Genomic DNA, 25,574 nt, shown 5'->3' on the forward strand with positions numbered 1-25,574 from the left:
TATCATCTGTAAACAACAATAATAATGACACTATTCCATTTGTCTCTCTCTTGAATAAACATGGATCAGCTAAACCTGCTTTAAATCCTATATTGTTTAACTCTTTTACAATATATTGGTTCCATTCATAACCAGATTGTTTCAATCCATACTCTTTTTCAGTTTCCAAAAGTCATTATTTTTTTTATCATCCTTAATACCTACTGGTTTTCTTAAATATATAGTGTGCTGCAATGGTGCATGCAGATAGGCAGTTTCCACATCTAAATGGTTTATAATATAATTCTTTTTAGCTGCCCACACTAATGCTGCTCTCAAAGTTATTGCCTTTAAATTTGGTGCAAATACCTCATCATAATCACATGCAGTTTGATTAAATCCTTGAGCCACCAACCTCGCCTTATGAGTAACAGTCCCATTTTTACCAGTTTTTAACTTAAATATCCATTTGCAACCAATGGACTTTTCACCTGGAGGTAATTTGGCATCTTCATATACTTTCATTTCCTTTAATGAATTTAACTCCTTTTCCATTGCCTTTTGCCAATTCTCCTGATCCTTAGCAGGATACATCCTAAGTTCTTCAACACTAGTTGGAACTTTACTAACTTGGCAAACTACACTTGCTTGATACCTATTAGGTGGTCTGGTTACACGTGTAGAACGTCTAGGTATTACAGGGCTTACAGTTGGACTTTGTTGTTCTACCTGTTCCTGATTATCTATTTCTTCCTCTTCTGGTATTTCTTCCTGTTCTGGTCCTATATCTTCTTCTTGAATTTCCTCTTTAATTGTACTCTTCTTATTACTGATTTTTTCTTTTGGTCTTTTGTAGGTTTCTATAATTACTTCCTTATTTGAATCTTGCTCCAGTTTTTCCCATCCTACATGTTCCAGGAATTGTGCACTAGCACTACAGTAAACTCTAGATGTACCTTTCCCCCAGAATCTGTGATTTGTGATTAGATTCATAACCTACAAAGAATAACCTTTTAGCCCTATGTTGCCCTTTCTTTCTCTCTTTTTTTTTTTTTTTTTGGAAAAATACTTTATTAGTTTTACCTTTAAAAGAACAACACAACTACACATTATGTACAACAAAAAGAAAAATAGGCCTTGGCATAGACCAAGAGGGAGAGAGAGGAAAGCCTAAGAGAGGGGAAAGGGAAGAGTAAGGGAGGGGAAGAATAGAGTAGGGAAAACAGTTAAAATAAAACCATATTTTGTGACTGTCTGTAAGATCCTTTCTTCTTCAAAAGTATCATCGGCGGTGCTTTTCTTTATCTCTGCTTCGGAGGCCCTCGGCCATCATTTTCCTAGAGATGATCTATCTTTGGTTTAGCCAATTATACAAAGGATTCCAATTGTTGTAATATGATGAGGATTCTTTATTTTTTAGTGCTTGGGTTAGTTTGTCCATTTCGGCGCATTGTAAAATTTTCTGAATAACCATATGTTCAGAGGGAATGGAAGATAATTTCCAGCACTGGGCAAATGCCAGTCTGGCTGCGGTTAAGATATGAATTACAATATACTTCGATTTTTTGGGTATTTGTTTATCGAAAATTCCTAGAAGGAAGGACTCTGGTTTGTACTCTATTTGTTCCTTGGTTATTTCCTCTAGCCAGCGCCTAATTTTTTGCCAGTACTTCTGGGTTTCCTTGCACGACCACCACAAATGGAAGAAGGTACCTTCTATGCTTTGACATTTCCAACAATTGGGGCTCGTGTTGGGGTGCATCTTCGCCAATCTCGAAGGGGGCAGGTGCCATCTATAAAACATTTTATATGCGTTTTCTTTATAAGCTGCTGATTTCGTGATCTTAATGTTCCTGTTCCAGATCCTTTCCCATTCTACTAGCGTAATGCTCCGTCCCACGTTTCTGCTCCACGCAATCATATTTCCTTTGACAATTTCTTGTTCTAATTCAGTTTCTAATAAATGTTTGTAAAATTTAGATATATTTTTTTTGCTCGGTCCTAATAGAATTTTGTCTAAAGTCTGTAATTTATTGTAGATTCCAAATTCCTTAATATCTTGTTTATATCTACTATGAATTTGAAGGTACACCCACTGATCAATTTTAAATCCTCGCTCTTGTAATTCTTGTCGGGTTTTCAATTTTCCTTGTGGGTCTAATAAATTTTCGTACTTAATCATTTTAGTTATATCCAAATTATTAGGGTGTACTATCGCTTCCATTGGAGATAGCCAAATCGGTATTTTTAGATAAAGTTTTTTACGTACTTTTTTCCAATTGGTTAATAGAGAGTCCCTGATAAGATGCCTATGGAAATATGATTGCCTGGGTTTCCCAGTTTCCCACAGAAAGGCATGCCATCCTTTCTGCATATCGTGGCCTTCTAATATTAGTGTTCTTTTGTTAGTTAAATTCACCCATTCCTTTATCCATAGTAGGTTGGCTGCCTTGTAATATACTTCCCAGTTTGGCAGGCCTAACCCTCCTCTGCTTTTCAAATCTTGTAGGGCTTTTACATTAATCCTAGCTTTTTTCCCCTGCCAAATAAATTTCAGTGTTATCTTGTTTAATTCCGTAAAAAATTTTTTATTTAATTTGATTGGAATTGTCTGGAATAGATATAGAAATTTTGGCAGAATATTCATCTTAATCAGAGCAATCCTGCCCAATAAGGAAAGTTGTAATGTACTCCAGGAATCTAAATCTTTCTTGGATTGTTGGAGAAGTTTGTCATAGTTGTTTTCTTTTAATGATTTGCTTTGTGGAGTAAGCCAAATTCCTAAGTATTTAATTTTTTTTGTCACCTGTATTCCCATTATTGTCTCTAGTTCTTTATTCTGGTCTCCTGTTAAATTTTTAGACATTAATTTCGTTTTACCCCTATTAATTTTAAATCCTGCGACTTCTCCAAATCGTTCTAGTTCTTCTAATAAGTTATGTCCTTTTTCTATAGGCTCCTCCAGAAAAAAAACCAAATCATCAGCGAAGGCTTGTACTTTGTACTCTTCTGATTTAATCCTCAGTCCTCTAATTCTCGAATTTTGCCTAATATACGTCAAAAGAGATTCTAGGGCGAATATGAAAAGCAGAGGAGAGAGAGGGCAACCCTGTCTGACCCCTTTTTCTATTTTTATCGGGTCAGTTTGTTCCCCATTTATTAGAATATTTGCCTGTTGGGTATGGTAAATTGTAGTGACGACGTTTTCGAATCTAGTGCCAAGGTTCATATTGTATATTTTTTGAATTAAAAAATGCCAATTTAAATTGTCGAATGCTTTTTCAGCGTCCAAAAACATAAAAGCAAATTGTTTTTCCGGATGGGCTTCGTAGTATTCTGAAATGTCTATCACTGTTCTTAGATTATTCTTAATTTGTCGAAATGGGAGAAATCCATTTTGATCTTCATGGATATGTGTGTTTAGAACCTGTTTTAGTCTATTAGCTATTATAGAAGAGAATAGTTTGTAATCTGCATTCAGGAGCGAGATTGGTCTATAATTATTAATAAGTCTATGGTCTAGGTCCTCCTTCGGGATCAGCGAAATTAAGGCTCCCCTCCACGAGTCCGGCATCTTGGCTACTAGGAGTACCTCATTGAATACTTCCAGCATCAGTGGTCCAATTTGTTCTATAATTGTTTTGTAAAGTTCTACAGGTATCCCGTCCGGTCCTGGCGCTTTATTGTTACTTTGATTCTCTATTGCTGACTTCAGTTCGGACCATGTTATATTTTTGTTTAATAATTCTATCTCTTCCTCTCCAATTGCTTTTTCATTTGCTTCCTCTAGATATTTCATTATTTTGTCCTCACAAACGTCTTCCTTTTTGTATAATTTCCTGAAGTATTTAAAAGTGATCTCTTTTTTCTTCTCTATCTCCTCTTGCAAATTGCCCCTCTCGTCCATTAATTGGTGTATCAATCTTTTTTCTTTCATTTTCTTAAGTTTGTGGGCTAACCATCTCCCTGGCTTGTTTGCGTGCTCAAAATAAATTTGTTTAGTCATTTTCAGACTACTCTCTAATTTTTCTTGTTCTAATAAATTTAGATTGTGTTTAGTTGTTATTAACTGATTCTGTATTCTTTGATTTTTGGGGTTCTTTTGTAGTTGGGTTTCTAAATCCTTAATTTCTTGTTGTAAGTTACTTTGTTGGGCATACTTTCTTTTATTTCTCATAGCATTGTAAGAGATAGTTGTTCCTCTTATAAATGCCTTCATTGTGTCCCATATATTTTGTTTCGAAGTTAGATCATTATTATTTTCTTTTAAGAAGAAGTTCAGTTCTTCTTTCAATTTATTAGTGTATTCTTCTTCTTTTATTAAGTGAGTGTTAAGAGTCCATCTTCTTTTTGGTTTTCTTCTACCTCTCCAGGTTATTTGAATTGGGTTGTGATCAGCCCAGTCGTTTGGTAAAATTTCGCTATCTTTGATTTCATTAATTAATTCACCATTTATCCAAGCCATATCTATTCTTGTCCAAATTTTGTGTGGGTTAGAGTAAAAGGTAAACTGTTCTTTTTTGGGTTTAGTTTTCTCCAAATATCTACCAGATTCAGTTCGTACATCATATCCTTACATGGCTTCGAAAATTCTCTTTTTCCTTTTTTATTCTTACTCATGTTACTATGATCCTTCCGGTAGTCAGCAATAGAGTTAAAATCGCCAATCAGAAAAATATTGCCATTTCCGAAATCTATTATTTTTGGTGAAGATGTTTGAAAAATTTACCTTGATCATCATTTGGGGCATAGATTACTACCAGTAAAAATGTAATGCCATTAATTGAAGTTTGTACCACCAGGGTTCTTCCTTCAGGATCCGCCCAGATTAACTCCGCTTTTAAATCATCTCTCACATATATTGCAATACCTTTCTTTTGTGCTCATCTGCTGGTGCTGTGAATAATTTTCCCAGTTTCGGACAATCTAGAAATTTCTCCTCACTTTTCCTAATGTGTGTTTCTTGTATGCAAACTATATCAACGTTTTGTTTTATTAGTTTATTTAGAATCCTCTTCCTTTTAGCTCTTGAATTTAGGCCGTTTATGTTGATGGAAAGGATTTTACTTCCTTCCTCCATTTACTTAAGTCTGCCTCGCTTTTTGTCTCGTAATTATACGGCTCTCTTCTTGTAGGAGGTATGGGGATGTTTCTACTCTTTCTTGTTGTAAGTTGTCTTTTCCTTGAGTTTGGACGGGTCTTTCTTCCTTGTTCCTATGGCGGTTCCGATCTTCCTGCATGTTCCCTTGGGTTTCCTCCTTAGTGTGTTGATCCTCCGTGGTGGTTAGTTGTTCTAGAAAGTCTTGTGCTTGTTCTATTGAATCTATTTTAATTTTCCTTCCCTTCCACCATATTAGCATCCCTTCTGGAATTTGCCATTTAAATGAAATTCCTTTTTATTTAAGTGGTTAGCTAAAAATTTATATTCTTGCCTTAAGGCCCTCACTTTTCTCGGAATCTGCTTGAGAACTATGATCTCTTTGCCCATATATAATACTCTCTCATCTCTGGCCATTCTAAGTATTAGGTCTCTCACGTATCTTCTTGAAAAGCGGATATGGATCTCCCTTGGGCACTTGTGACGCCTTGCGTAACTGGTATTCACCCTATAGACTTCGTCGAATTCTTTGAGTAAGTCATCTTTTTCTTTTCCAACTAGATCAGCCAACAAACCTGCCATTAATTGCGCTAGTTCTTCATTTTTGGATTCCTCCACGTTTTGGAACCTTAGGTATGCCGCTGCTCTGTCCATCTCAAGTTGGACCAAGGAATCTTCCATTTCTCTATTAATACTTTTAAAGCCTTCTTCAGTCCTTTCTAGGTTCCTCTCTGCTCGTTCTGTCCTCCTCTCTATTTCTTTTATTTTTATTTCAGTTCTTTCCATAGCCAATTGCATTGTCCCCACCTTATCTTCGACTTTTTGTATATCTGCTCTCATCTCCTCTTTTAATTTCCCCATTTCTTCCTTCAGTTCGCAAATATCAGCTCTGGTCTCATTGTGATTCCTAATCATAATCTCCTGCATTCTAGACATTGACTCTTGCAGGGATAATAGTGTCGCTTGCAGATTGGCATTAGTGACGGTCGGTTGTTTTTCTCCTGTCAAGGTCTCTTCTATAGTTTTCTGCGTTGTTGGGGAGGCAGTTGCCAAAGTTGTCGTCAAGGTCTGGGTGTTCTTCCTTCCCGTTTTCAGGGCTGTAGTTGTTGTGGAAGTCATCTCTGATAAGATTTGTTTTTGCAATTGGATAATGTTAAGAATATTTTCCCAAATCACCATTCGATGTAATAGCCCTTTAAATGTGATTGCAAGTCTATTTACTAAACTTACACACCAAGTTATTTTAGATCTCTTTCTTCGACCCAATTTGTCGCTTAGGCAGTTTAAATTCCAATTCAATAAAGTGTTATCACATACTATAAAAAGAATATTATCAAATATTATATATTAAGTATTATATATTGTTCTCTATACTAAGTTCATATACCAAAATTCATTAATTATATTTAACCCCTAATAAATCAATATCATATCAAATCAAACTTATTTACAGCTAACAAACAACTCTGAAATTTCTCACTCTATATATACCTTTGTCCTATAAAGTAATTAATATTCAAGGTTCCAGTTAATCTAAGTCAACCCAATTTAACAGACCTTCCAATTTTTGTATATTCAAAAGACTCTAATCAGTAAACCCTAATAACAATAATAAGCAGTTTGCCTTTACATCTATATTTATAATTGTTATAGAAAGAAAGGAAAGACTAAGAGAGAAAGGGAGAAAGAAAGGGTGCGGGAAGAGAAGGGTCTTTTAGATTTCAGGGAATCACTAGACATGTATCTGTGGGATTAGTTCCATAGAAAAACAAGTCTGAGTTGGGGCTGGTGTTACAGTCTTATAGCCTTTCTTCCTGGGCGCACCGAAGGAGCAGAGGGAGGAAGTGCTGACTAATTGCTGTCAGCACTCAGCATTCAGTCTTTACCAGTCTTTACCAGGATTCCGTCTGTCTCTTCCTTCTTCTTCTTCTTCCCTCTTCTTCCTTTCTGTCAGCAATTGTCAGTCCACAATCACTTTGAGTGTCCGCCTCAAATCGATCCCTTTTAGAAATCAGTTTTGTAGGCAGTGTAGCTATAAGGAAGAGGACCTTACATATAAAAGTCAGTGCGTCACTATCTCGCCCTCTGCAGCTCGTTCTGCCCTCCTTCGCAGCTATAGTTCTCCCCTAGTCTTCTAGTCTTCTCAGGCGCTGATCCCAGATGGCAATCCACTCCCGAGCTTCTTAAAGATCCCACCGCCTACCTCTCTCCTCGACAATCTTCTTCCAAACGCTCCAATCCACACTTTCATGTTAAGTGTTGAGCCATTCTGTCTGCATTAATCCCCCTTTCACTTTTCGAATCGCTTTTCTAGCCGCTTGTCTCCAGCTTTCCCCCACTGTTACTCACATTGAAAGAGGGAGAGTCAGACCAATCTCACTCACGGCTTTTGTAGTCCTTCTGCCCTTTTCAGCTCGGATCTTTCAGGCTGTCACTTTTCGCTTCGTCAGTTCAGTGACAGACGGGACTTTGGAGCCGCCATTAGCTGGCGGCTGGCTCAATCGCGCTGGTCTTAGAGGCTCTTCCTTCGTTGCTGGGGAGTTGCCTTCCCCCAAACAGCAACCCGGGGGTCCTCTTTCCTGACACGAAGCTCTACGGGTTTCGTGTATCCACATAACCTAGTGTATTACATAACCTAGTTTAACCAAAACTCTAACCGAAAGCAAATTAAACTTAAGTTGTGGTACATATAACATTTTTACATTTTCTTTTATGCAAGAACAATATGCTATACCTTCACCTTTAGCCTTAAGTTTCCATCCATTAGCTAACGATATCTGCTGTGAACTCGTGGACATCTTAACAAATCTTTTCTTATCTTTTGTTATGCAGAGCGATGCTCCACTATCTACCACCCATAAATTATTATAAAACCCTCATCCATGTGGCACAAAGCCACAAGTCTCGGCCTCCTTCTACTGCTTGTGCGAGAACCAGAGGGATTTGTGTGAATCTTAAACTGACCTTCTTCTGATCCACCAGAGCTTTTCTTATCTCCTTAAAATGGAATTTGCAAAGGGATCCTATTCGCAGTTAGGACCCTTTATGAGACATAAAAATTGATTCCCAATTGATCAGCAATCTCTGTGGTTGGAGAGCAGAGCAGCTTCCATAGGTGCCTCTTTCTAGAAACCTAGAAGTCCCCCCCACTTATTCAGCCCCTTCTTGGACCTGGATGAACATTATGCAGCATTGGAGGTTTGTGACTTGGTCAATGATGCAGCTGCCTTGAGACAGGATCCCTGCAACCTCCTCCTGGGAAGAGTCCCAAGGTCCCCTTTCTCTGGACATCTTCTCCAGCCCTTCACAGATGAGACAGGCTTGGAGGAGGAGCAGAGAAATGCTTTAGGTACAAATTGTAGAGTGGAAAATTAAAGAGCCTGAAAACAGCTATTTTATTTCTCTGGTTGATGAAAGAAAAAAATATACAGTGGAAATTTCTTTACACACTTCATTTTTTTATTTATTTCTTTCTCTTTTTTTTGCTGTGAAGTACATACAATCCCAAACTGAAATCTCAGACAGCTGTTCTGCTGAATTATTTATGCAAAGGAGGTTTTATCAGGAAATCAAGAAAGACTCATAGAAAGAGGGATGAAGATTTCCCTCCTCAGCTGGGAGCTAGTCAAGCATGGCATTTCACATCATTCTGGCATTTTTAGGGAGAGGATCAGGCAACCAGGCTGGTGTTTGGTTCCCACAGCTTCCTCCTGACCTCTTTTCCTACACATTCTCTCACCACTCACCCACATATTTAGCTGCTGTCAGTGGGAACAAGTGCGTCAATCGTTTTTTATAAGGTATCATGTTCAGTAGCTGTTGCTGAACAGCTGAATTCTTCTGAATTTTACAGCAGTCTCTTTAGCAATATTTATTGAAAGGGGAGAATTCCAGTCGTTCAACAATTCCCCATTTTGAAACATATAGATATCATTTTCTTTGACTCCTGCATACTATCAAAATGGAAATCAAATAAAAAAAAAAATTAACAATTCTTCCACTATCATAATGATGTTATATCTCATGTTTTTACATTTGTTCTGGCTGTGAGATGCTCCTTTGTGTTCAGCTCTGGACTCAGAAGAATAATGTAGCACTTGGGGATGAAGATGCAGACCAGCAGACCAGCACTGGAGGCCAGGATGGAGAAGACCTGCACAGCCACCATGTGTTTCCCTTTGGTGCTCAGGTAGGTGGGCACAAAAGTCATCCAGACACTGCAGAAGACCAGCATGCTGAAGGTGATCAACTTGGCTTCGTTGAAGGCCCCGGGCAGATTCCTGGCCAGGAAAGCCACTGTGAAGCAGACAGCAGCCAGGAAGCCCATGTAGCCGAGGGTGACGTAGAACATGACAACGGCCCCTTGGTTGCATTGCAGGATGATCTCTCCAGGCTGGGAGAGGAGGTCAGAGTCAGGGAAGGGGGGAGAAACTCCCAGCCAGATGGAGCAGATGATAACTTGGACACCAGAAGAAGACAGGATGATGGAGTTGGCCAAGCTCTTCCCCAACCATTTCTTTGCTCGGTTTCCTGGTTTTGTGGCCAGGAAAGCCAGCACCACCATGATGGTTTTGGCCAAGAGAGAAGAAACGGCAACTGAGAAGATGATGCTGAAGACCGTTTGTTGGAGAAGGCAGGTGGCTTTCCTTGGTTGACCAATGAAGAGAGAAGGAGACAAGAAGCAAAGCAGAAGGGAGACCAGGAGGATGTAGGAGAGGTCCCGGTTGTTGGCTTTGACAAGGGGAGTTTCTCGGTATTTAATGAAGATGATTAAAACAAGGCCTGTGGTTAGGAACAAGAATAGGGCAAAAGAAACCAGGATGATGCCCAGAAGTTCTTCATAAGACAGGAAGGTTATAACTTTGGGGATACATATAACTCTTTTTTTATTTGGGAATTTATCATCCGGACATTTGGTGCATTTTTCTGTATCTGAGAAAAAAACAAAAACCCCATATTTCTTTGTCCTTTGCATTTCAAGATATTTGTGGAATTCAATGGCTGAGAGTAATGGGGTATTTACATTTTTAAATTGCATAGAGATTATTGTATGGTTGGTTGTGTTTAGTTTAATTTTTTTTTCTTTTTAGTGGTGTTTGTCCAGTTTTACTTTGTGGAAGAGCACCTCATTTTATTGCACCCGCTTGCGAGTGTAATGACAAATAAATTCTTATGTCTTATGTCTTATACATTCTTTGGGAACAAGTGATTATCAGGAGCATTTTCTGGGATGGATTTCTTAATATCTCCAGAGACAAAAAATAAGTGTATGACTTGTTAAAAAATATAGCTATGGTATATTTTTGACAGGCTATGAAATTGAGGGAAGGCTTAGGACTTGAATGATTTCTTTTGTAATGTTCAGAATATTGATACGAACCTCCATTACTAAAGATAAATAATGAATCAATTAATCTTTCTAGAGAAACTTATCTGTCAGGTGGCAATTCTTGTCATACTTGCCTCAGAGGATGCTGGCGGATCAAGTGCCTGCTGCAAATAATTTGAAATGGCCATTGGAGCAGTGGTGATACGGGTGCAGCCAGAAACAGGCATACCTATCCATGCCACCACATTGTGCATCTCGTATATCAGCAATACCTTTTCAATGTTCCTCAAAGGGAACCCATGTAGACTGCATTGCAATTCTACTTTCAGGTGGTGGACCTAAAACCATTCCTCACATTTCAAGGAACTCGGGTGTTCCTGGAGAAGTCAATGTGGAAGGAAGGACACATCCAAGCTAAAAAGAAGAAATATTTTCTCTGGCAGTAGTAAAGCTTGTCCAATCTGCCACAGCCACCTCTCTCTATCCAGCCCTTTCTTCACAGTCTTTTTGCTCTTCTGTTTAGATAAGAAATGAGGCATTTCGGAAATAAACCAGATACCAATTAAGCTTCAAAGTGTGTTTTAATTCACACTTTCATGACAATGCTCTGGATGTATCCAGTTCCACCAGGCCTCCCATTTTCCTCTGGTGTCACCCACCTTTCTGAGTGGAGAAGGTGCCCTCCGGACAAGGAACACAGTCGTAGCAGCAAACTGGCTCTCCTTCTCGAGCCCTCTTGACAAATCCAGGATGACAACTTTCCACACATTCAGATTGAGGAAAGGACTGAGCAGAAAAATATAGGATTGCCAAAGGAAATGTGTTAGGACTCTCCGTCCATGGAAAATGGAGGTAAAAATAGATATAAGACAAGATATTAGATATTAGCCTCTGGTCTTCACTTAAGTAAATACAAAATCTCTCACTAATTACAAATGGTTGGAGATATAACTTCTGGAAGATTCTTCCTTTAGTTCCTCTCTTTTGCTTTTGGCATCTCACATTGCCCAAAAAACAGGACTTTATTAAATAGAAAAGTCTGGAGAGATGGAACCAGTGGTGGGATTCTACTGGTTCTGTCCAGTTCCATAGAACCCGTTTTTATGATTCTGCGCAGTTCAGAGAACCAGCAAATTGCACCACTGACTGGCCCCACCCCTCTCTGCCTGCCCCTCCCTCCACTCCCAGTCAGTCCTTATCATGCATGCGCAGCATCGCCTGCAGCCTGCTTTTGCCCACTCGCCAGGCCAGCCATTGCTGCATGCCTTCCACTGTGGCCCTGCCTGATTTCCCTGGGTGAGTGAGGCTCTGCAAGCTCTGGGGCCCAGACGCCTACCTGCCACTGCCGGCCACCTTTACCCTCCCCCCACCCCACTTGCCTTTTGCTGCCACCACCCGCCGCCCTCACCCCCAGCAGGGAAGGCCCAGCAGCTGCGGTGACTCCAGGCAGGGGGCGAGATGCAGACTGATGGGGACCCGAGCTACATTTTGCTCTACTGGAAGACATGTGGAGAGGCTCATGTTCTCCTACTGCTGGGAGAACAAGAGAGTCTTTCCCAGCATAGCTCCGGGTGGCAGAGAGAAACAGGATTCAAGCGGGCTGCTTCTTTGCCACCCAGATCCGCCCATTTCCCTATTGGAGAGGAAGTTGCAAACTTTTCGCTGTGCCGGGAAAGACTCTCTTGCCTTCCCAGCAGCAGGAGAACATGAGCCTCTCCACCTGTCCTCCGGTACAGTGAAATTTAGCTGGGATTCACCGCAGGTGCTGGGCCTTACCTGCTGGGAGTTAGGGGTCCAGGTGGCAGCGGCAAAAGGCAAGTGGGGTGGGGGGGTAAAGGTGACCGGCAGCCCGGTCGTACCCATGTCGGCAACATCATTTTGAAGTTGAGGGAGAATTTGGAGAAAGAGATGGAAAGTCCTGCAGTGGCCAGCACAGGAGCGCCATTGAGAAGTGGGGAAGTGGCCTTCTGGTGGTCCAACCTGGTGTTCAGGCTGGAGGTGAGCCACAGGAAGTCAGAGCACTGAGGGAAAGGGGAACTGCCAGGGGGAACTACCCTCTCCGTGCCGAATTGAGACCATTTGGGGTAGTCCTAGGAATTGGGTGAGTTGGGGCGCAGCTCCTTGCCTTCTTAGCTCAGGGAATGGCCTTTTTGTGCAGGAGGAGGACTGCGGATGGGCGAGGTCTACCTGAGTGACTCCTCCATCGTCTTCACCAGATTATTTGGACGCTTACAAGCAAGCACAGCTAAAGGCACTGCTGTCACATGTCAGCCCAGACCTCACGCTGCGGCTCCGTAAAGCCAACACCAAAGAAGTGGGCGATCAGGTGAACCTATGGTGCAATGCTCACTCGGATCTCGGCCGTTCCAGGTCATCCGACCTCAAAGCCCTTTAGGAGCCGCCGTTCCTAGGTTTCTACTCGCCTGTGCTTGGTTGCCTCCTCTTCACCTTGCTGAAGCGGCTGGCCCTGCCCCTCCCTCGCCTGGCCTAAGAAGGTGAGGGTGACAGCGGGGGATAGTGAAGCGGCCGGGTCCCTATCTTCCTGATTCTCTCTCCCACTCTGTATGTGTGTGTCTCCCTCAAAGCCGTGGCATGGCCAAGCCAGCAAGCTCTCCTTGGCGCTCTTCGCTACTTCCTTCATTTCTTCTTTTTGGAATGCAGATTGGCTGAACAATGATCACCAGGCCCCGGTGGAAGCATCCATTCGGACGGCCCTTCTCGTCCTCCTCCTCCTCCTCTCATAACCAGCCATTGTGGCAGGGCTGGGAGGGTGCATGCGCACGGGGAGATGCTCCTCAAGCAAATGTCAAAGCACAGCAAAACCAAGTAGGGGGCGGGTGGATGCTCACTTGAGGAGCGAGCGTCTCCCCACACAACTGCACTGCCCTGATCCATCCACAGCTGCCGGGTGCGAGCGGAGGAGGAAAAGTTGGAGGAGGAGGAGGGTCACCCAAATGGACGCTTCCACCGCAGTCTGGCAATTGTTGTTCAGCCAGTCTGGATTCAAAAAAGAAGAAATGAAAGAAGTAGCGAAGAGCGCCAAGGAGAGCTTCCTGGCTTGGCCATGCCATGGCTTTCAGAGAGACACACACACATTCACATTCACAGATACACACACACATACAGAGTGTGGGAGAGAGAGGGGAAGATAGGGACCCGGCCGCTTCGCTCTCCCCCACCGTCACCCTTACCTTCTCGCACTGCTCCATTTTGTGAACCACCTATGGTTTAATATCTCCTTCAAACTGATGAGAATCCCACAAGGGCTGGGGAATGTGTCACTAAGAGCTTCAGGTTTGTTTGCTCCTTGTGCCCAAACTCGCAAAGAAAAAAGGGAATTCTGTTGACCAGGGCCTGAATTCAGATGAATTTGAATCATGATTGGGTGGAGGTCCTTTTGGTCCCATTGGGAGAGAAGCTTCGCCCTGCTTGGGGAAAAGTGTCCCCTGAAAGGGCCGGTTCATAGTTGGGGAGGTTCTTAAAGAGACCAGACCTGGTCAGACTTATCCATGCCTCTCTTTTACACACACACACACACACACACACACACACACACACACACACACACAAAGGGGGGGAGGAGGGGAAGACAGGGAAAGAGGCAGAATGAGAGAGAGATACAGAGAGATACAGAGAGGGGGAAAGAGAGAAATAGAGGGAATGAGAGAAGAGGAAGAGAGAGACAAGAAAGGAAAGAGAAAGAAATAAAAGAAAGGAAGCAAAAGGAAGAAAAGGGATAGACAAAGAAAGGGAGAGATGGAAGGAAGGGACAAAGAAAGAAAAAGAAAGAAAGAGATGGAGGGAGGATAAAGTGAATGAAATATATGAATGGACAGATAAATACATGGAAGTAGGGAGGGAAGGTGATAGAAAAGAAAGGAGAGGAAGGAACGACACAAACCCTGGCTTCAGAAGACTCTTTGAAGCAGCACAGCAATCTAGGGCTGGGCTGCAAGGGATCTCAGAGGTCATCTAGTCCAACCCACTTCTTCAGCAGGAGATCCTTACAGAATCAAAGAATAGCGGGGTTAGAAGTGTGTGTGTGATTGTGTGTTTGTGTTTATGGTTGTCAAAACTCCAAAAACAGGTCAAGCAGCTCTGGGGAGATCAGTCATAAATTAGAACACTTGCTAAGTAACTGGCCATTAAGCGAGGACCACTTGTATTTGGTTTGCCAGTCACATGGCCACCTGGCCATGCCCATTTGGTCACGTGACCATCAAGCCACACACACAAATTAAGCCACACCCACAAAACCGGTTGTTACAAAATTTGAATCCCACCCCTGGATGGAACTGAGAAAAGATTTCAGCATTAAATGATAACCAGCCAGTTCCTTCTCATGACCCCATTAACACGCATTTCTCCCCTCTTCTTACATCCATAATTTTAAGGTGTGATATCAGAACAATCTTGATAATTTCAGGTGAACTGAAAGCCTTGGAGCTGCTTCCTAGGAGCAGAAGGCCCATTGCTCCATCCCAGGGAGGGTGAAAGGGAGGCATGGAGAGCTCTGGCCAGGTCTGGCCTCCTTAAGAGCCTCCCAGATTACGGACCTGCCCCTTCAGGGGACACTTTTCCCCAAGCAGGATGAGAAGAAGCTTCTTTCTCCCAATGGGACCAAAAGGACCTCCATCCAAAGACGATTCAACCCCATCCGATACGGTCCAAGCCTGGATTCAAGCCCCGGTCAGCAGAATTGCCGCCTTCGTTGCTCTTCTGGGCACAAGGAGCAAACAACCAGAAGCTACTAGCGACACATTCCCCAGCACTTGTGGGATTCTCACCCATTTGATGAAGACCCTTAATTGTACGTGGTCCACAAAATGGAACAATACCGATGCCTCCCAAGCAGCCTAAGGGAAAAAAAATCCGGTTTCTACTGCCCAGATTCAATTCTCGGTGAAGGTCAACCACCTTTGGGGAATAGCATCAGCCCTCTTGAAATGGGACCTCAGGCTTTGGAAAACGGAGAGAAGACACCAAACTTTCTCCTACCTTGTTGAGCAACTTTAGCCATGAAAGAACATCTTCGTCGATATAAAGTCTCTGTCTTTCAAAATACGCCACAGTCTCTCTCCTGGGATCATCCTTGGGAAGAACCAAGAAGCCCGAAATGGCCAGATCTGCTGCTATCTCTCCATTTGGGTCCATGTAGAGTTCAAAGTCCGAGATATTTATAAACTCATTCTTTTCCAGGAAAGGATGGAACTAGAATGGGAACATGCAGCAATTTTAAAAGCAGAAAACTTTGTTTCTTATCCCAGACGCTTTTTCACATTTGAATCTTTCTTCTGTAGTTGTCTAATTTACAGACATGCTTCATTAGGAAAATGGGTGTTACCACTATCTTACAAGTGAAGGGAAAAAGTTCACAAAAATTTGTCAATCATATTTTGACAATATAGATTTTGACAAAATATAGTTGAACAACAGAAAAAAGGAGATTTATGAACTCCCTGAAAGCAACAGGTTGGTTATCAGAAACACGGATTTGTCAAGAAGAAAATTGTCAGGGTGATCCTCTCCCAGGAGGCCCAGACAGGAAACCTGAGCTAGGCCCACTTCGCTGTAATGCTGCACTGACAGGATTTGGGGAGCCAGAAAGTACAAATCTCCCACCGACCCTTTTTCTATGCAGCTGTAGGTGTCCTCCTCTTATCTGCTTCTTCCCCAGGCAGAATCTCTCCTCCACCCCCCAAAAGTCATTCCCTCCTATCACTGCCCTTTCTAAATGGGTTGTGGGAAAGGGGGGGATATAACTTATGTGCTCTATGCAAGTCATCCTCACATATTATTTCATTTACTAAATATATTATGCTGATATAACTCGATCTCAAGAAAGAGTAACAAACAATTTTGTGATGTGATCAGAAACCCAGTTAAGGTACGAAAGCGAGAATAAAGCTAAAGCTTTTGCAAGATGCTAGAATTAGAGGAGGTTTTGGTCTGCCCAATTGGGAATTGTACTATCAAGCTGCAAGTTTGATGTGGGTTAAGGAATGCATAACATTAAGAAAGACTAGATTGTTGACATTAGAAGGTCATGACTTGCTGTTGGGTTGGCATGCTTTTTTATGGTATAAGGGAACTAAAACACAGGGTTATTTTAGAAGACATTATATACGGGAGTCTTTGTGGTTAAACTGGGAGAAGATAAAAAGACAATGTTATTTGAAAATTCCAGTCTGGTTATCGACTATTGAAGCATTTTCCTATCCTATAATATATAGGAAGGAACAAACAGTTAGATATGGGGAAATTTTGAATGAAAAGGGTGAACTCAAATCTATGCAAAAATTAAAGGAACAAGGTATAAAGATGAATTGGTTTTCATATGCGCAAATACATTCAAGGTATGATGAAGATTCTAAAACAGAGGGATTCTATGATAAACAGACTGATCTAGGTAAGATTTTGATGGGTACTGATGAGAAGGTGATTAAAAAATTATATGGTTATTTACTGGGAATTAAATTAGAAGAAGAACAAGTTAAAGAAACTATGATTGTTTGGGGGAAGAATTTTGGATATGGGATTGATTTAGAGAAATGGCAAAAATTGTGGTCTCAAAATTATAAAATGACAATGTCAACAGCATATAAGGAAAATTTGTATAAGATGTTTTACAGGTGGCACTTTCCCCCGACAAGAATAGCAAGAATGTTCAAGAACAAATCTAAAAAATGCTGGAAATGTCATCAGATACCTGGCTCATATTACCATATGTGGTGGACTTGTGAGGACGCTAAAAAATATTGGACTAAAATTCGCATGTGGTTGGAAAAAATGACAAAAAAACGTGTAGATTTGAAACCGGAGTTCTTTTTATTGGGAATCTTACCAGATACATATAGTAAAGATTTGAAATACCTCATTGTAAATGTGTTAACAGCAGCTAGGATTGTATTTGCTAAAAACTGGAAGAATGAGAAAATACCATCACAGGAAGAAATTATTAAGAAAATATTGGAATGTGCTGAGATGAGTAGATTGACATTTGAAATTAGAGAGCAAGAGGATAAACAATTTTATGAAATTTGAGATCTTTTTTATCAGTGGCTAGATGACAAAATATGATAATAGAATATTTAGAAAGTTAGATAGCAAGGAATACTTTTATTTTTTCTTCTGCCTATGTTATTTGACATTATATCTATAAAGTGTTTTTAGGATAGATTTGGTATGATTATATCATTTGTTATAGAATGAACTGTTTAAAGTATTGTTCTCTCATAAAGCATGAATGATTAAAAGTATAGTCAAATGATTTATTAATAGCGATATTAGGATATATAAGTTTGGATTGACAATATGAGTTGTTATGTAATATAACTGCAATTGAGACTACGAAATGAATGCACAAAATCGATGAACCAACCGACACACTGTACGTACATAAGAGAGTTGATGTTTTAATGTTTTGTTTGTCTTGTTTGTTTGTAGAAAATCAATAAAATTGTTTTCGAAAAAAAAAGAAAAGAAACCCAGTTAAGTGAGGGGTAGATGGTATGATAATTAAGTGGATAAAAACTGATTTAAAAATGGTACTCAAATAATCTTTAGTTTTTTTAATCTTTGTCATGAAAGTGGGAAGATACAACATTTTGTCATTAAGTCATCAATTTTTCTATGTTGTCATTAATATAATAGGGTTGATAAATTGCTATTATACAAGATTTATAACAATTCTCAGGCAAATATACTTTTATGTTATTTAAACATTACCAACTTTCCAGAAAAATACTTATGATTTCCTCCTAGAAACAACTGTATGACTAAAAAGCAATAGAAAACTATCTGGGTTTTAGGATTTGATAAATTATAGTATCTCATACAAGAACATTAATGATGCACTGGATGAAGGATTGTGCCAAGCTTGATAAGTATGTAAGGGACCCAGTTTGGTCTACTGGTTAAGCCCCCGAAGTAGAAAGCAAGAGGCTGTGAGTTCAAGTCCCGCCTTGGTCATGAAGCAGGCTGGGGGATTTGGGGCCAGTCTCTCAGCCCAACTCAACTCACAGGGTTGTTGTTGTGGGGAAAATGTACACACAACTACTCATTGGTACTCAGCCCCCGTGACTTCTGCAGGGAAGGGCTTTTAAGGATGGGGGATGAGTTAGTGCACTTAGTGAACTCAAACAAGGTCTCAAAGATCTGGAAATCCAACAAGATGGGGCTGCTCTTCCCAAGAATGTTTATTTGAGCAGCCTTTAGAGCAATGAGATATTTATATCGAATTACCCTGCCAAGAGTCCAAAGGGAATTAACCTCCAAGAGCTGCAACGGAGTTCCCAGAGCCGTTTCAGGGGGCGATACAAAGAAAGAGCGCCTGAGCTGAGACTGGGGCCCTGAGGACAAGGGGCCACTCGAACTGCAGCTCACGCAGAGGTGGTATTCAACCGGTTCTCACCGGCTTGGATGAACCGGTGGTCACCCCTGGTTGGCCACACCCCTGAACCGGGTCGCCCGCTTGTCCCAGTCGCTCTCCTAGCTTTCCCTACCACGTGGTGGCTGTGGTGCAGATCGGGCAGATGTCCCAGGGCTGTTGCACATGCGCACTGTGTGTGCAGCCGCTGTGCTACTGATGCAGTGCGCATGTGGAGCAGCCCTGGGACATCTGCCTGCCTGCCCGCCTCCAGATCACATTTTCTTCCTTCTCCCAGCGGATGCGCCTCTTCCAGCCTGGCCCTGGCCAGCCAGCCAGCAGGTGGGTGCACGGTTGTCCCGGGGCTTCTCGCCCCCTTGTCACGATATGCCTGCAGGAGCCCCTCAGGCCAGCTGAGCCGGGAGCCGCCATTCCTAGGCTTCTACACTCCCGTGCTTGGTCAACGCCTCTTCACCTTGCCTGAAGCAGCTGCCCCTGCCCCTGCCCCTGGCCCTCCCTCACCTGGCCTGAGAAGGTAAGGGGGACGGTGGGGGATAGCGAAGAGGCCGGGTCCCTATCTTCCCTCTCTCTTCCCTACTCTCTGTGTCTGTGTGTGTGTGTGTGAGAGAGAGAGAGAGAGAGAGAGAGAGAGAGAGGGGGGGCAAGAGAAGAAAAAAGAAAAAAAAGAAAGAAAGAGGGAGAGAAAGAGAGAAAGAAAGAGAGGGAGAATGGAGAAAGTGAATGAGATATATGGATGGATAGATAAATACATGGAAGGAAGGAGGGAGGGAGGGAGAGAGAAAAAAAGGAGAGGAAGGAAGGACACAAACCCTGGCTTCAGAAGACTCTTTGAAGCAGCACAGCAATCTAGGGCTGGCATGCAATGAATCTCTGAGGTCATCTAGTCCAACCCCCTGCTCCAGCAGGAGATCCTTACAGAATCAAAGAATAGCAGGGTTAGAAAGCTCTCTGTGTGTGTGTGTGTCTGTGTGTGTGTGTGTGTGTGTGTGTGTGTTTGTGTGTTTGTGTTTATGGTTGTCAAAACTCCAAAAACAGGACAAGTAGCTCTGGGGAGATCAGTCATAAATTAGAGCACTTGTTAAGCAACCGGCCATTAAGCGAGGACCAATTGTATTTGGTTTGCCAGTCACATGGCCACAAAGCCAAGCCCACTCAGTCACATGGCCACAAAGCCACGCCAATCTGGTCACGTGACCACCAAGCCATGCCCACAAATTCAAGCCATGCCCACAGAACCAGTAGTAAAAAAATATGAATCCCACCAGTGAGTTCACAGCCTGCTATGCGGCATCTCCTATCAGGACTCAGGGATTCACTTTGTGACGCCTCTCCTAATAAAATATCCAGGAAATACGGAACTCTTTTATGTGCAACTGCAGTTATCAGATCAGTACGAAGGACTTTCTCTGAATGGGACCAAATTCTGTTCTGCTGTAATGCAAAATTATGTATTTATTTATTTAGGACATTTATATTGCCACATATTCGCACATGACTCAGCACTAGGCAGACTCTAACTGCCCCTTGACTGTCATTTATTTTTATTTTTCTATTATTATTATTATTATTATTATTATTATTATTATTATTATTTGTAATGCTGGTCTCTGAATGTAATAAAAGTGGACTGGATGAAGGAGGAAGCTGTGTTGGAGACATTTGCCATCTTGAGTTATTTGTAAATAAATATATGTTTAAGAAAACAATCTCAAAATCGTACTTGACTGCAACCTGAAACTGAGTCTTGAGAGAAGACAAGGAGGAGATTATGAGAGCAGCTTCTCCAACTTGCAAAATCTCTCAGTTGGACAAGGGAGGATTCAACACTCTTCCAATGACGGAAAGAGGTGTTGGGAGTTAAAACCCTTCTCATTCCTAGGAAAATAAAATATTTTAGGATATACTGAAAAGACACAATACATTTCCCTAAAAAGAAAAGTAGAAACTCAGAGAGGCTGAAACTCCGCCCCCCTCCCACCTTTGCTAATGGACTCTGGCCTAGACCACTCTATTTTACATAACAAAGATCAGGTAAAGCTATATAGGAATTGCCCAAAGCCATCACCATCATCCAGCGAGTCTCAACCAAGCCTGGGACTCAGGACAGCCTATAGAGTTGCCCCTGCATGGCCCCATGGGAGCCTGACAACCAATTAGAATACAAGCTCAAATTCAAATCCCAACAGAGGGCATCAAACAATTGCACTCTCAGCATCTCAGCCCTTCTTTCCTCAACCAAGGCATGTGCTCCTGTCCACCATTAAACCATCTTCCAAGCAGTCACCATGTTTCCAGCATCTTTCTTCCCCACTTGGAACCGAACCCAGAAGGAGATTAATTCCAACAGAGGCTAGACAGAAACTTCAGATCTGCTCCCTGTTATTCCGGAGCGTCAGACAGGAGCAATTAGATCGTGCAAATCTCTTGACCTTTTGCAGCACAAGAAGGTTGAGATGTTCCCCTCCTTCTCCTTTGGTTTCCTTCTCCAAAGGATCTCAGATTAATGGATCCCTATCGGGACCCCCATACCTGCCATGGCTGCAGCCTCGGAGCCCCCAACCTCTTTTCTCCCTCCTTCTTTCCCCTCCTCGATCTGGAGGAATAGGCGTCATTCATGGCCTGGGCCAAAGTCTGAATGATACTGTAGCGATGAGGGTCATTTATGAGCCGTTTCCTGTTCCTTTTCTCCTGGGTCTCCAGTGGGGCTTTCTGGGTGCATCTTCTGCGGCCTTTGACAGAAAAGACGTGCTTGGAAAGGGAACAGCGGAAATAATGATCTTGAAATGGATATTCCACAAAGAAATAGGGTTCAAAGGCAGCATCTCTTGGCCTTGTTTTTAACAGATAACCAAAACTCGAAATACTATGGATGTATTTGAGAAATATGTGCTTCTGTATTGCATACAGTGCAAAACTTGTGAGGATCCAGACTTTCCCTTCAATGGGTCCTGGCAAATGCATAAGTGCTTCATGGAAACGAAAAATTCTGTTCCAGATGGAAATAAATTCCATAAAGTGAACAAAGACGTTGATTTGTCTCCACTTAGAGAGGGCCTCCCTGAGGGGTGCTGTTTGTCTAGATGTTGTGAATCGTTCTGATATAACCACACAAATTCCATTCCTGACAAGCATCGGAGGGAAAGTCCTCATGAAATAATCTCCCTTTTCTGTGTCTGAAGCAAAGAGGCCAATCAGGGTCCATCTGAAATGGAGGAGCAGCTGGACAATTGCTAGGTAGTGGAATCCTTCTTTGGGGAGCATCTGGTGGAAAAAGGGGAATCTCCTTTTATCACTCAGAGCCTCTGAAGGAAATCCAAGAGTGATCTGAAAAAGTAATGAAGAATGCTGTGTTATAATGTGGTCCAGATCAACTCCAAAATATTACTTATTGACAAACCCAATTTTGTTTTGATGAATATATAAGAATAGTTTGTTCCTTAGTCACGGTTTAAAATATTTAAGACAGAATATTAACAAGATTGTATATAAAAATGGAATGAAAAATCATATTAAACAAAACAAAACAATAAAAAATGCAATGTAAATTTCTGTGTCACCCATACAATTCCAACAATTAGATTCAAATTTGCAGATGTTAGATAAAATGTCTGGATCTAAGATATAGGGGTTTATTATATGCTATTTTTGAATACTAAAACCTCTTTCTCAGCTTCTATATCCCAAATTCTTTGTGAAGCAATTTTTCAGCTTCTTCTCTAGATGTACAAGAGCACAACTGCTAACAGAATAGTTATGAGTACATGAAATGGATACATATAAGAAAAATAAAAAGAAATAGTAGGACAGTGACGGTAGGCACATTGGTGCGCTTATGCACGCCCCCTACAGACCTCTTAGGAAAGGGGTGAGGTCAATCATAGACAGTTGTACAATCCAATAAGTCTTTAATTGAAATTTTGTCTGTTTTGGGACTGTATGTCTGTTTCATCACTTTAATTTTAACCCAATAATTATATACCCTGAATTTATACAAAGCAGAAATTGTGTAAATTAACAATTATCTATGAGGGCAGGAGCTGAACTCCTTTATCCATTTCAAAGATACTCTTCTTGGTCTGAATATTTTTTATACATAGACAGGACTATTGCCAACTTGATTCCCATTGGATAAGGCAGATATTATTGATATGTGAAAATGAACATGCTAATGGAGGACCTCAAAACCTGGATAGTTTTTCAATAGTAGAATATTCAGTAGAATATCCTCTAGGGACCTTATGGCTCTTCAGGCCTTTAATGGTCAATTTGAAGATGAACATAATAGACTAAAACATCGTTGATATGTTCCCTAATATTCTGAAAAGCTGCTCTTGAATTCTATGAAGATATTGGATCTGTTGTTCATCCCCACCACCCCACTCACCTTACCAGATAGAGAAAAACACACAAACCTGTGGGACTTTGTAGGTGTCTACAAACGTTGACATCTGGATGGAGATGTCCCTGGCAGCTGCATCAATCAGAGCCAGGAGGTTGTCCTTCCTCCCACAGCCGTAGTTGGGGACATTGGCTTCTCCATTGGAAAGAATGTCCAGCAAGGCATCTGAAGTGCGGAAGGTGGTTCCGTAGTTGTCATGGATGGAGTAACCAAGTGTGAGATTGTGCAGGATCTGGGAATTCTTGCTGACCATTTGAATAGCAAAAATTGACAATAGGGTATTTGTTAGAGCAGAACTCTTCCTATTGAAAAACAATATTCATGTTATTATATTCAATAGCAACAACAAATGTTTTTAAAATATATAATCCTTCACAAACCTACTAAGCCTTAGGCCAACCTTGATCCAAATCGAATGATCAATTATGCAAATGAGAGAGGCAACTACAATTGTTTCAGTCACTACTTAAACAAAGGTCATTATTCAAGTGATGAACCCAGGAATGAACTGAGAAAGGAAAATCATCTGGATTTCATTCAGGTTTTTTAAAAACTCCATCTTTGGATTTTACTCTCTTCCACAAAGTAAGGCAAAAAAGGGAAGCCATGGAAATCAAAATCATTCAGGAAATTAGACAGGTCCTGAGGTACAAAAATAAGTGAAATACGAAGAAAAGGAGAGTGTTAAAATTCTACATGGAGGGAGTGCAACTCCATCACCCTGCATGACTTACCAAGAAGAAGGTATAGGAGGGCTGTTGAAAGGCCACATTATAGGCGACACATATATTTCATTTGTGACCACACCAATGAGATGGTCTCCAGGCCTGTAAAAGCTCCATGGATTGTAGCCATCCTGGTGCTCCAAACTCAATGGGCATTTCCTTCTCAGCTTCCCACAGACTGATGGGGACACCAGCAGCAGCAGAAGCAGGAGGTCCATCATTCGTGGCATTAATCAATCCATTTCCTGTTTCTAACACAAACAACAGGAACAGTTGGAAAAATAAAAAGACTCTGAGAAGTGCCAGTGGCTTTCCTGATTTAAACAGAGAACCACTCAGTTTCATCTGCAAAGGAGAGAAAGGTGCAATCAAGAGCAGAGCCTGTACCTGTCCCAAAACTTGGTCCCAGAGAGCTTCACCCAAGGAATTTATCCTTTTCTGATATAAGATCCTTTTCATGTGGCTTCAATCTGATGTCTACATCGAAGTCTAAAACTGGAGATATAGCATCACAGGTCTCAAAGGCCCAGATGGTCATAATTACAGTGAGAAGCAACTTCTCCTCTTGGGATCCTGAACTTTTTCCGGGCTCCATCTGCAGAGGAGAGGCTGGAATAAACCATGTTAGTAAAAATTACAGATATACCCCTAGGGTCACTGTTTTGTTGTGGTTGTGGTCTTTCCTCCCAGTCAGGGCAAGTCCAGAAAGTGATGCTGGGGAAGAGAATTCAGCACCCAGGGAATTGATTTCTGCTGTCCTTCAACATGGCCTCTTGTCTCCAGAGATTGCTGGGGAAGGTCACCCAGAGCTATGGAGTTTGGTGCCTTTTCTAAGTTAATGCCATTTAACTGTAGTGTTGCATGTCTTCTAATGACAATCAGCACCCTTGATCTCTGCCCAAGGTTAAGAGTATTTGGAATTTTGTTCTATGTCATAATCCTATATATTGACCTTAATTGCAGCCAATTTTAAAATTGCTTGTGCCTGAAGTGAAATTTCATTTCCCATCTTTTCTAGCAATATTAATTCTGAGATAAAAGCTAATTAAGAAGCAGGAAAGGGACAACTTGTGGACTAGATCGTTGGGTAAATAGGGAGAAAGTTATAGAATGGATGGAATTTTTTATTTTTATTTTCTTGTCATTCCTGTGTTATCTTTCCATGTTCCTATAATACACCAAGATTCTTTATATTTTGATTTTTCTTAGTTTTTCAAATAAAAAATGGACTGTAAGTTGTGCAGGTGCTATCTATCCATATCTATCTATCTATCTATCTATCTATCTATCTATCTATCTATCTATCTATCTATCTATCTATCTATCTATCTATCTATCTATCTATCTATCTATCTATCTATCTATCTATCTATCTATCTATCTATCTATCTATCTATCTATCTATCTATCTATCTATCTATCTATCTATCTATCTATCTATCTATCTCTATATCTATTTATCCACCCAAATCTATCTCTATCTATCATCTATCTATATCTACCCATCCATATCTATCTCTATCTATCATCTATCTATATCTACCCATCCATACCTACCTACCTACCTACCTACCTACCTACCTTCCTACCTACCTACCTACCTACCATGTTTCTCACAAAATACGGCCAGGCCTTTTTTTTCTTTTGACCCCCGA

At 41.3% G+C, this 25,574-nt stretch overlaps 2 protein-coding genes and 2 long non-coding RNA genes across 6 annotated transcripts in view; 1 reads left to right on the forward strand and 3 right to left on the reverse strand.

Annotated features, from left to right (window-relative positions):
• Window positions 1-8,687: 8,687 nt before the first annotated feature.
• On the reverse strand, window positions 8,688-15,560 carry LOC148128486 (vomeronasal type-2 receptor 26-like). The gene is made up of 3 exons (XM_087949011.1): window positions 15,405-15,560; window positions 11,066-11,192; window positions 8,688-10,009 (listed from the first exon to the last, which is right to left on the reverse strand). Exons 1-3 carry the CDS (start codon window positions 15,558-15,560, stop codon window positions 9,099-9,101), a joined length of 1,194 nt encoding a protein of 397 aa, XP_087805137.1. The 3' UTR covers window positions 8,688-9,098.
• Window positions 15,561-15,623: 63 nt separating this feature from the next.
• LOC148128487 (uncharacterized) lies at window positions 15,624-18,101 on the forward strand. The gene is made up of 2 exons (XR_015746372.1): window positions 15,624-15,705; window positions 17,885-18,101. It is a non-coding gene; the product is annotated as an uncharacterized LOC148128487 (long non-coding RNA).
• Window positions 18,102-20,878: 2,777 nt separating this feature from the next.
• On the reverse strand, window positions 20,879-25,190 carry LOC148128488 (G protein-coupled receptor family C group 6 member A-like). Of its 3 annotated transcripts, none has more exons than XM_087949010.1 (4): window positions 24,307-25,190; window positions 23,929-24,164; window positions 23,208-23,496; window positions 20,879-22,119 (listed from the first exon to the last, which is right to left on the reverse strand). In XM_087949010.1, the coding sequence occupies exons 2-4, from the start codon at window positions 24,147-24,149 to the stop codon at window positions 21,307-21,309; spliced, it is 1,323 nt and encodes a 440-aa protein (XP_087805136.1). In that variant the 5' UTR covers window positions 24,150-24,164; window positions 24,307-25,190; the 3' UTR covers window positions 20,879-21,306. The 3 variants fall into 3 exon arrangements, 2 of the variants coding, with proteins under 2 accessions (XP_087805136.1, XP_087805135.1); XM_087949009.1 differs by having other exon boundaries at window positions 23,929-24,170; window positions 24,307-25,189; XR_015746370.1 differs by lacking the exon at window positions 20,879-22,119 and having other exon boundaries at window positions 23,407-23,439; window positions 23,929-24,170; window positions 24,307-25,171.
• Window positions 25,191-25,323: 133 nt separating this feature from the next.
• LOC148128489 (uncharacterized) overlaps window positions 25,324-25,574 on the reverse strand; it is a 934-nt gene continuing 683 nt past the window's right edge. The window contains exons 1-2 of the long non-coding RNA XR_015746367.1: window positions 25,501-25,574; window positions 25,324-25,390 (exon numbers count right to left, since the gene is read on the reverse strand). The exon at window positions 25,501-25,574 is cut by the window's right edge and continues 683 nt beyond it. This is a non-coding gene — a long non-coding RNA (uncharacterized LOC148128489). The remainder of the gene's footprint in view (window positions 25,391-25,500) is intronic.

The sequence above is a fragment of the Notechis scutatus genome, unplaced genomic scaffold (assembly GCF_049901735.1).
Source record: "Notechis scutatus isolate UNSWTSFEM ecotype Mainland unplaced genomic scaffold, rNotScu1.2 NSCUSCF50, whole genome shotgun sequence".
In the NCBI taxonomy this organism is placed as follows: domain Eukaryota; kingdom Metazoa; phylum Chordata; class Lepidosauria; order Squamata; family Elapidae; genus Notechis; species Notechis scutatus.